Raw genomic sequence first — 11467 nt, 5'->3', positions numbered from 1 at the left:
GTCATCCTAAGAATTCGTTTGAAGTGGATCCACCTTGGGAGCTCCACGGCTAGAATTTGTAAATTGCAATATGGGCCATAAAGTAATTAGGTAAAATCTTTATTACATAAATTTTGGTATTTAGTCGATTGCGTATTCGGATTTTTTGTGCAAGTAATGCCCAGCTCTTCCAGTAGACCAGCTCATGACCGAGAACTGTGCTATCTGCCATGGGCAATCTTTAAAAAATTTTGAATGTGTTCGCGGGAACACCCTGTATAATAACAAAGTGGCCCTGTAACTTATTTTCCCGGTATGTGCCATGTGCATGACACTGTATGAGATGTACCGTGTGAATGCCCTCCGTAGCTGGAAGAGCTACAGAAGTTCATTGATGATCTTGCGCGCCTCGACAGCCAACCGTTGTCAGAGGACTTTATACTGGGCCCTTGTCGGGACTGTAAATGCAGTTTTCAGGCCATCCACGCCTTGCGTGACTTAGAACGGGTCTAGACTATGGACTCTGAGTAGACTTGCTTGTTATATCGTCGCAGCACCACGCGGCTGGCCAGAAAAATAAAGATGCGGGGCGTGTTAGCCCGGCTGTACTCCGTGCTGGCTGATCCTTCCCTGTGGCTTCCTCCTGGACCTCGTTTCACTCTGTAAATAAACACTTTCCGCAACATCGTTGGCGGAAGTGCCGGGTAAATCCTGGACGATCCTGGACGACTCAGCTCTACCGATTGTGCGACGGAGACGCTTGGCTGGTTTACATCCACAAGCAGCGGACATGGCCGATTCCGGCGAAGGCAATGACGACCCCACCATCGTCGAACCAGACAGCAATCACGCAGGGCAGGTTGGCTAGTGGACACCGCTGCGAGAGCCGCTCACCTTTTCGGGGAAGGCGCAAGAAAACGTTGACGACTGGCTGAAGCACTACAAAAGATTGAATCACCACAATCACTGCGTCACTGTGAAGCAGCTCAATAACCTGTTTTTTTTTCTCGCTGGAACCGCGCTCCTCTGGTTTGAAAACAGGAGAACTGCTAAGCTGGGATAATTTGATAGAATTCACAAAGTACTTTGGGGAAGCGATCTCTGCGGCTGAGCAGGCTGAGCAGGCTGAGCAGACTGAGGCTGAAGGCTGAGCAGACGCTTTCCCGAAGGGTTCAGTTACCTGGAGAAACTTGTACAACCTACACAGAGGCTGTTCTAAAACAATGCAGAATCGTCAGCGCCACCATGCCCGACGAAAAGGAATTGCTGAAGGTGTTTGCAATTTTCTTAAAACAAAAAAAGATCTTAGTACTTTATCCGATCTGAAGAAAGACTGCCGGGTGTTTGAAGCACTGACAATGATAAAGATTGCACCAAAGTTTGGACGCTTGGACAATATCACCACTATTACAAGTGTGTCCGTCCCAGCCCATGACGACATCTCCTCGACATCTCCTCGAGAGCTCTAACAATTTAAAATTATTGACGATGCTCATGTGTGCCATCGGTGTGCATTTGATGAGCGCTCTTATGTGCCACCGGCCACCTTGGCACCTGAGGGTTACGAAAAGCCTCGCAGGGCTTTTGCCGATCGTTCGGAAAGCAGCAGCTTGCGACTGCAACCGACAAGCCTGGGACGCCGGCAAGATGCATCAGATTTGTTTTGTGCCGCGTGCCCCTCCCTCCTGCAGCCAGCCTGCGAGTTCGTTTTTACCCGTAACACCCATGTCACTCGTGTCACCCGTGACAAGCCGCGACTCCCGCATTTGCTACAGCTGTGGTGTGCCTGGACACATTGCTAGGTATTGTCACCACAGCCAGCAGCGCGCTCCGTGGTTTAATGCCTGTACACCCAGTGTGACCGCTGACGAGCCCTGGTGGTCTCCCAGTTCCTTCCAACGGCTGCACAGGGACGCGCGAAGCACAGTCACTCCCCTGTCTCAGAGCGCAGCACCACCGCCGCGATAACGGCGTTCTCCGTCACTTCGTCGTCGCACGTCGTCCTAACCGCGTCTGGGAAACTAGCTGGTGCGACCAACTGGGGTGAAGTCGCAATACATTCTCACCTTCATCAAGACCCCCTTGTGTAATAATGTTTAAATATAAAGTGTGTGTTTCAGTGGACAATGTGAGAACATTTACTTTACTTAACACCGGGGCTGCAGTTTCTGTTATGACCTCGTCTTTCAAAAATCGTCTTGGACAGAAAGTTATGTTTTCTTGCGATCGGAACGCTACCTTTCAAGGAGTTGGCGGGGAAATGTTACGACCACTTGGGATTTGTTCTGTTTCAGTAAAAGTGGGGGACCCGACATTTCGTAGTAAATTTACTGTGCTTGCGAGCGCAACGCATGTCATTAATTTAGGAATTGATTTCTTACCTGATTTGGGGACAACTCAGGTAAGAAATCAATTACCTGAGTTGGGACAATGCGGGAGCAGGGGCACGAGCACGTCAGCGCGGTAGCGCCTAGCGTTTATAGATCTTTATAAACGGTGGTAGCGCCTAGGGGCGCCAATGAGCCAGCTGTGGAAAAGGACGACGTCGACGGCACATGGTCCGTATAAACGGCATCGTTGTAAAAGGCGGCATCAACTTGCGCGGCCCGCTTCCAAAGACGTCAGTTGGCTACAGCTGGATTATAGTATACGTCGATTATTTAACTCACTACATGGAAACGGCAGCACTTCCATCTACCACTGCAACAGATGTCTCTTCCTTTTTGTTGCATCCCCTCATACTACATCACTGCGCGCCACGGGTTCTCATCAGTGATAGTGGCCGGCAATTCACCGACGATGTCGTTGAAGAACTTTTACGGCTTTGTGGCTCCTCATATCGTCATTCCGTTCCTCACCAGCAGCAAGCCAATTGCCTCACGAATCAAACCCTTACCAACAAGCTACCAATGTATGTCACCGCTGACCAGCAAAATTGGGACGCACGTCTTACCTTTTGTAACTTACGCGTAGAATACTGCCAAGCCTGAAGTTAATATGCGCCTTTCTTTTTGCTGTACGCACACATTCCCCAGAGCTTTCTGGCCACTATTCTACCTTTATAGTGTCAAGAAGATCATTCAATCGCACAAACTCTGTGTCGCGCTGAAAAAGCAGTTCGAGGGGCGCATCTTAGGACGTTGTCCTCGCAAGCAAGACTAGCTTCGAGGCCCGACATGTCCCCGTCAGCTTTACTCCCGGTGACTTATGTTTGATTGTGGACATCTAGCTGTTCGCAAAAAGGGATGGCACCGTAAGTTTCTCTCCCCTTATACGGGACCATCCGTTATAGTCACTCGTTTGAGTGATGTGAACTACGTATGTCGTCGCCAAAGTGACGGCAAGGGATCGGCGTTCACGTGGGCGAAAGTTGTTCACGTGGTCAGACTCAAACAGTACCATCACGGGACCCTTTAGCTCACTCAGCGAGCTTCGTCTGCTCCCGGGGGAAATGTCGCAACACTGCGGGACTGAGCCAGAGAAAAAGGAAGTAGTGTAAGAGCGCGTGAGCTCGGCTGTATTGCGCGCCGGTTGGTCCTTCTTTGTGGTTTCCTCCTGTACCTCGTTTGGTTCTGTAAACAAACATCTTTCATAACAATATGCTTTGCATTATCCCCCTGTAGCTATCGTCATCCACCATGCTCCTGTTGTTTCCCCTCTTCCTTTTTATTTTTCCTTTTATCCAGTGCAGGGCAGTTGGCTAAAGGAGTGCCACTCAGGACAGCCTCTCTGCATTGAGTATCATTAAATTTTCCCCTCTTCTGTAAGCCATCGCTATCGTCATTCCTTTGGTAATAATGTGGAATTCCCTAAACTGGGGAAAAATATATATAAATATATTCGCGACTCTTAGAAAGCTAACTTTGAAGCTATTAGTAATGGCTTACCTTCTTCAATGGACGCGTTTTTCAGGGGCAGAGTAACTAGTTGAGCTTGTTGGTTGAACATAGTGGAAGGCTACAACGTGAGAAACGACTGAGAAAAACGGGGCACACAAAGTACACAGACTCAGCGCTGACCAACATGATGGTTGAGCACATCAACGCCACTTCTGACATAGCCGTCATTTTCGCTTTCTGGTGCACGTTTCGCGACTTCTCTGACAAGAGTCAGGAGACCGGAGCCATCTTTGTTAGGTTCCACAACGAATTTGATGCGCTCAACCGTAATGTTGGTCAGCGCTGAGTCGGTGTACTTTGTGTGCCTCCTTTGTCTCCGTCGCTTCTCGCGCTGTAGCCGTCCTTTATTTTTTTTCAGGGGATCTGATCATTTCACTGTTCACTAGAACTGGGACCTGTTCGCCGCAAAAGCAGAGGAACTCATCACGAAGTACATTCCTAACCTCCTTACTACTAAAAATCATGATGCCGAAATTAGGCGCTTACTTAAGCCTAAAAAATGGCTTTGTCGATCACCTAGGGTACGCCTACTTATGCTCGCTCGATCACTTATAAATATGCGTGTTACGCTTACGTAGCATGCTTGAAAACCTCTAAATTTAACTTTATTTCTGATACAGTGCTACATATGGTGAAAACTAATGTACGAATATTTTGAGCGCCATTAAATTTTGGCCGGAAAGCTCCCTAGCTCTATAGGCTGAAAGACGCGCAAACGTTAAGAAATATCAGTCGGTCTTGCAATTCTGTTGTTGGACAGCGTCGGAGATGGGCGGCTTTTTCAATCTTTATAGCTGTCAAGGGCGTAGGCGAAAAGTCCAAAATCCATCCCCTCAAGAACAAATTTCGTTCACCGAGCGTGTGTAAAGCAGCAATAATCTTAGACCTTAAAAATCTCTTCTCCACATGCATTGTTTTATAGTTCTACCGAAATGCCGGAAGCGCCATGTAGAAATTGTGGGCTTGCGGCAGTATATCTTACTTCTTTTATCTAACTTTTCTTAGAAGTGTTTCGGTGGTATTAATAGAATGTGGAAGTTGCGTTGTCTCTTTCGCGTAGGGAAATAGTAATGCGGGGTCTTATATCCTTGAATACCTGGCCAGACCAAGCGATGTTAAAATCACAGGTATATGTTTATTTACAGTTCAATAAATAGGACTTTATAATAAAGCTATCCATGGTAACCATGTCCATAGCTAATAAGCTTGTATCCATGTCCGTAGCCACCATGACCGTATCCTCCGTAGCCACCGTATCCTCTGTAGCCGCCGTATCCTCCGTAACCCCCATATCCTCCGTAGCCCCCAAATCCTCCAAAGCCGCCGTATCTTCCATAGCCACCGTAACCACCGTAGCCGCCGTATCCACCGTAGCCTCCGTGTCCACCGTAGCCATCGTATCCACCGTAGCCGCCGTATCCACCATAGCCGCCGTATCCACCATAGCCTCCGTGTCCACCGTAGCCTCCGTGTCCAGCGTAGCCTCCGTAGCCGCCATAACCATAGCCATAGCCAGCCGTGACAGCAGCAATCATGGCCAACATTGCCAGCAATGACATCTGCAAGGAAGCGAACAGGAATCGCTGTCTTGGACACCGGCCGCAATGTGCACTTATTGTTTTGAATATCTGTACCTTCCATACAAAAGAAACAAACGTAATACAGTGATCTTACCCGACAGTGCATTCGTAATATGAACGACTTGCGCCTCACGATTTTTATAATTTGATATCCGCAAGTATGCTTGCTGAACGAGCACAAGATAGCAACTTTTGTCATGACAGCATTATCTGCAGCCACGCACTCTCTTGTTTCGTCACTGCGCACTTTATCTATAAAGTAGCAGCACCAACAACAATAAATCTCATTAACATTACTTTTCTTTCGAAAACAGATCGCGCAGTGCTTTCATACCTAGGACGCCTTTATATTTACTGCAGTGAAAAGAACTTAAATTTTAATTGGCATGCGCACTAATACTTTCGTCCTCCTGGCGACGAAAGTGCAGTGAACAGAATAGAAATGGCCTCAAGGTTAGCCCTGATAATCGCTACCAATAAAAATAGCTGTCGTAAATATGCGCCGAATGGCCATGAACAAATATGGCACCAGCTTTTTGTCTTCCTCCCGCATTTACGAACTTCTAGATAAATACTGATATTTCAAATTTATGATAATAAAATAGTGCGTATTTCGACAGTTTCCGCACCTTAACGATTGCAGCCGCCTTGCTCGGACGCTGTAAAAGCATGATGTTAGACTTAGCCGCTTAAAAGTAAGTGTCCAACAGTCAAGGACACCTTTTCCAAAATTGCGAGAGTGCAAATGCAGGATGTAACATTTCGCAATAGATGTGATCTTTAATTTGCTTTTGTCATAAAGCTACTGTGTATACTGACATTTAGTTCGGCTTCTGCTTTTGCAGAATTAGGTTTATGGCGTATTGCCAACGCTCCCGAGCACCAATTTTTTTTTTCAATATCCTTAGATTTTGGTGTCACAGCTATTCGAATGTTGTCAACATTATTCATTTCGAAGCGGCCTCTTTTGCACAAGTATAGCTTAAAGTTCATTTTGAGCGTTGCAAAGCTTATTAGCTTCCCTAATGTAACTAGCAAGCATAATGTCTGAAGCACTGAAGATACGAAAAGTTGCCGAGTCCGTGCAGTCTGACAAACTTGATAACGATTGAATTTTGACTAAAGAAAAAGAAAAAGTTATAAGGAATCTAACTTACCAGAGCTTTCATGTTCTTTTTACGTAGGTACTAGCGCGTTGTGATATGGTATCCGATGTAGGGAAGGAAGTGCTGCAGAAGATTGTGCTTGGTCTACAGACAAGGCGCAAGCAATGTCTTTGCCATCGAATGGCAGCCGGGCAAGTATATATACCTATGCGCCCACGTTTAGCGGCCCTATGCAGAGCGAGAGTACGCAGCCATCACTTCCGCTGGAGAGCGGGAATGGGCGTTGGTAGTTCACGAATCACAAACAAAATCCGAAAGCTGCTTTGCAGCCTTCTCTAAATCGTTGTTATCTTTGCACTTTTTAACCTGTCCTCAGCGCTTGGTGCATAAAATTCCATGGAGAGCCCGTGAATTCCATCGCAAGAATGGCTTGTAACGGCGAGGAGGGAACAAGAAAGTGAAAAACTGGGTTTCCCTATAGCCGGTGCTTTTCGCGTGCTCGCTAGATCAACCTTGTTCTTTGCTCTCCGAATGCCACTGGTCCCGCCCATGCCTTCTTGTTTTTTCTACCTGCTGTCGTGACTGTTGGCCCGTTACAGAATGGCCCGCAAACAATGCCTGCGTTTGCGCCTTTGCTATTTCTCCCTCCAGGGATGTGTTATTTCATTTATGAATATCTTGTGTGTTAACGAATTCACAGTGAGAAAAAGAAAGAAACTTAGGAAATTGGGGACTTGGAGTGTGGCCCATGGGCTCTGATAATTCATAGGTTAGAGTGCGCTTTCGAGGAAGCTATTAATTTTTATGCACGCTCTTCGCGCTAGCATTTATAATTTTTCTCGCACAGCCGAGTAAAATTTATCCGTCGGGCTTCTATTAGGGGCACAAAATGATGGCATTACTTGCGTTGAGAGCTTTCAAGAGATTGCCAGTAATTTGCCTTTTTGGTAGTATTGCTTCTGCTTCAGAAAAAAAGCTGTCCTTTTGTACCAAAAGTAAGCTGATACAGCGCGATTTAAACGAAGACTGAAAGAAAAGCACGCACTATATGCGGAATGCAAGTGCACGCCAGCGCTTGTCTTGTGATGTGTGTGTGTGCCATGTTTTTTTTTGTGATACTCGGTTCAGTCATGCTGCTGTATCAGTTTATATTGAAGATTAACCAGCTAGCACAGGAATTCAAGCATCTCCGACCTGCAGATTTTTTTGTACCTTCTTCCGGCGTGAGTAATATAAAACCACACAGAACCTTATTGAATGTTTTATTTTTGGTCGATGGGCAATGTATTTCTCAAAACCACTAATTATTAAATCCCAATAAGCAAGACAAAGGAAATATTGTTCGCAGGAGGAGGAGGAGGAGGTGGAAAACAAGAAAGGGAAGGTACCAGGCGCGCCTCCGTTTTGCAACCCTGCGCGGGAGGAAGGGGGATGAGAGATGAAAAGAAAGAACGGAGAGGGAGGGAGGTACTATCAATGCGATCACGTGCGTACATCACTTCAAGCCTACAATCGGTCACTGAAGCCAGTCATTTCATTAATTGTAGTAGTGCCCGCGTAGCTTTGTTAGATATATAGGGTCGCGTGGGGCCAGTGATGAGTAGTAGAAAGATTATGTCTAATCTTGACACTTTTCGGACATTCTTGTGGCTTTGTTTATTTCGCTTTATTGGCATTCACTCTCCTGCATTTCAGAGCAATATATACTTTTCTAAGCACCGGAGACTCTGCGGACAGGCACAGTCTCTACTTATTGAAGCAGTCCAGCCTATCGAGGCGGCCAAATCGAAACGCGCCAAGCGTCTCAAGACGCTGTCTTGCACTGTAGAACTTCATAAGGGCGCTCTATGCCGCTTGTCGATGCATGCGTCCGTGGCGTAATAGATGCGTACCGGAGTGGGTTCCCCGATTCGAGCTTTTGTTACACGTGCCAAATAACTAATGACATGTAGTCAGCAAACAGCTGACGGTTGACCGTTGTATGGTCTCGTGGTCCTGTTCTTTTGCGCTCGTAAAGGCAACAAAGAAGAAAAAAAAGCGTCGGTGGAATAATGGTTTCAGTATCGGGCTCCTGTGCTAAATGTGCTCTGTTCGAATCCTGCCGTTGGGTAACTTTAATAATGTTTATTTAAACATTTTTTTACACAGTACTTTGCTGAAAATTACGCGATTACAAAGTGACGAAGCCGTTTGAAGTAGGAAGTTTAGGCAAATCCATGTACTACCTATCATTCCCGTGCTGGCTGAACCACCCCGCTTGCAGCACCCGTAGATACTAGCGCCAGAGTTCTTTATAGAAATTACTGTATGGAACTGTATGGCTATCCTAATCACTTGCACACAGCCGCTCGTCTAAACCCCAAAGTTTTTTTTTTAATGAGCAGAACTCTAATGCGCGTGCGCACAAGGCTGGTACTGGCAGTGGAACGTAGAACGCTGCCCCGCGTTCCGCTACGAAACCAATTGTGGGTCTACTAGGTTTCTTTGTCATTTTACAGCAAAGTTGAGAGCGCGTCGCTGGCGTCTGGGAGACACGCTGGTTAAATAAGCGAAATCAACGCATTTCATGCAGCCACTAGTGCGCACGAAATGTGCGCGGGGCGTAATCAAAGCTCTGCTGAAACTGCCTAATGTTGCATCACTGCAGCTCACAGGAGATTCAAGACGAACTTGAGCGATTCTTCTTACAGTACGTGTACAGTGGATTCTGTACAAGCATTTTTGGAAGAAGCAAGTCACAACAAAGCTCCTCATCCCCTTCAGTCGGCCTTTTTCTCTCTGGAAGAAGGTACCTCGCAGAAAAAAGAAATCCTTCGGTGCGCTACGAGAGCACTTCTCCCACCGTGTGGCGCCGACCTCCCTGGTGGCCTAGCACGCTGGGAAGAGGCCTTCCTACGAAGGTTACGCTTCCGTGTAGCCTTTATCCCTGCAGTAAGTACGCTGTCCATAGCCGGCACAGTACCATGCCCCCGTCAGTGATTCCTGCCCCTTCTGTCCCGCTCCTGTCTGCGAGGTGGTCACTAGGCACCTCCTCTGGACGCTCCCCTCTCTACACGCCCTCTGGCAGAAACACCTGCCTCGATGTCGACCATCCCCACGTCGGCTGCCGGATGTAGATAACTGGATCTTGGGGCCCCACCACCGGACTCTGCTGGACTTCCTCGGGGAATCCGGCGTGCATCTATACTTGCAAATATTTCTTTATGCCGCAAGGCACGTTGCCCCAATAAAAAACAAGAATCTGCAGATTCGATGTAGAATCATGCCTATGGAGACAGTTCAAGACACTATGGGTGTTCCGCGAATGAAAAAAAAAGCGAATAACAGCACAAATACCGCGACGTGCACGCTGAGACAGACGAAGCGCTGTCTGTCTCAGTCTGAGTGTCCCGTCATTTGCGTTGTTACTCGTTTTTACTGACATGTACCAACCGGCAAATTGTAATAAAGTTAGCACTTTATTCCAATTTGTTCCATGAAGCTTGCGTCTCGGTGTCAGCAAATAAACAAAGGCTACTCGTGGCATCTGTTCTTGACGAGGGAATGGGAGCTGTTTTCGTTACTTCATGGGCTGAGCGAGCAGCACCGTCAGCAAATCGTTACCGACGATGCCATAGTGCCCCGGCAGCCATCGGAAAACTACGTTATCTCCCTTTATGAGGGCTTGATGGAGAACTTTCCTAAATTAAATTAAATTATGAGGTTTTACGTGTCAAAACCACTTCCCGATTATGAGGCACGCCGTAGTAGAGGACTCCGAAAATTTCGACCACCTGGGGTTCTTTAACGTGCACCTAAATCTAAGTACACGGGCGTTTTCGCATTTCGCCCCCATGGATAGATGGAAACAACTTTATTCTGAATCCGGCAAATTTGACGACCCGGGCTCAGGTCTCCCATGAGGGGACTTCGAGGCCTTGCCTCGTCGCCGCCTCTCGGGCTTGCTGGACAGCCCACTCTTGTGTCTTGAGGTTGGAGCTGCGCAGAGCGGCGGCCCACTTCGACGCAAGAGCCTCCGGAGCTACTGCCATTGTAGCTGATGTAACTCGACACTCCCACAACATGTATGACAGCGTCGCTCTAGTCTCCTGACATAATTTGCAAAGAGCAGTCGGGTATTGCGCGGGGAAAATGTGCTGCAATCGCACCGGACTGGGGAAGGTTTGTGTTTGCAATTGTCGCCAGATGACTGCCTGGCGACGTTTCAGCATGGGGTGAGGTGGGGGCAACAACCGCCTGCCTAGCTGGTAGTGCTTGGTGATGTCATTGTACCTGACCAGGCGTTCTCGCGTGTTTTGAGCCAGCAGTTCTGAACTCGAAGAGGCGGTCCCCGATTCTGCGCGGCGGGTCAGTTCTCGCGCAGAGCGGTGTGCTACCTCATTCAAGTTAATGAGGCCCTCATCGGTGGGGGTGGCGACGTGCGCTGGAAACCATATGATGGCGGTGTTATCGCAGTGCTGTCGACCAGCTTTCCTTAGACTCTGGAGAGCTTCGGAGGAAATGCGCCCCCGCGCGTAGTTGCGAACTGCGGATTGTGAGTCGCTAAAAACTACCTCGCAGAGGGGGTCGGTAAGCGCAAGCGCAATTGCTACCTCTTCTGCTGTTTCGGGGTATTCTGTTGCGACACTACACGCGTGCGTAAGCCGGGAGCTAACGTCTACGACTACCGCCATGAACCGGTGTTCTCGTGTGTATTCTGCGGCGTCTACAAAGCGCGTAGTCCTCTTTCCACCCAAGGAGCGCAGCAGTGCCTTGGCACGGGCCTGGCGTCGGCCCCGATTAAAGTCGGGGTGCATGTTTCGAGGTATAGGGGCGACAATCAGCGTGTCGCTGAGGTCAGGTGGAATGACCTGTTTCTGACCGTGTTGAACGTGGTGGTTGAAGCCGAGTTTCTGCAGGATGT

At 48.0% G+C, this 11467-nt stretch overlaps 1 protein-coding gene across 1 annotated transcript; it reads right to left on the bottom strand.

Moving 5' to 3' along the window:
- Positions 1 to 4993: 4993 nt before the first annotated feature.
- LOC135915362 (uncharacterized) lies at positions 4994 to 6728 on the bottom strand. Its single transcript, XM_065448391.1, has 2 exons — positions 6616 to 6728; positions 4994 to 5437 (listed from the first exon to the last, which is right to left on the bottom strand). The coding sequence occupies exons 1-2, from the start codon at positions 6625 to 6627 to the stop codon at positions 5051 to 5053; spliced, it is 399 nt and encodes a 132-aa protein (XP_065304463.1). The 5' UTR covers positions 6628 to 6728; the 3' UTR covers positions 4994 to 5050.
- Between the last annotated feature and the right edge of the window lie 4739 nt (positions 6729 to 11467).

This window comes from Dermacentor albipictus, chromosome 1 (genome assembly GCF_038994185.2).
Source record: "Dermacentor albipictus isolate Rhodes 1998 colony chromosome 1, USDA_Dalb.pri_finalv2, whole genome shotgun sequence".
Lineage (NCBI taxonomy): Eukaryota > Metazoa > Arthropoda > Arachnida > Ixodida > Ixodidae > Dermacentor > Dermacentor albipictus.
This window is presented reverse-complemented; position numbering and strand designations above follow the sequence as displayed.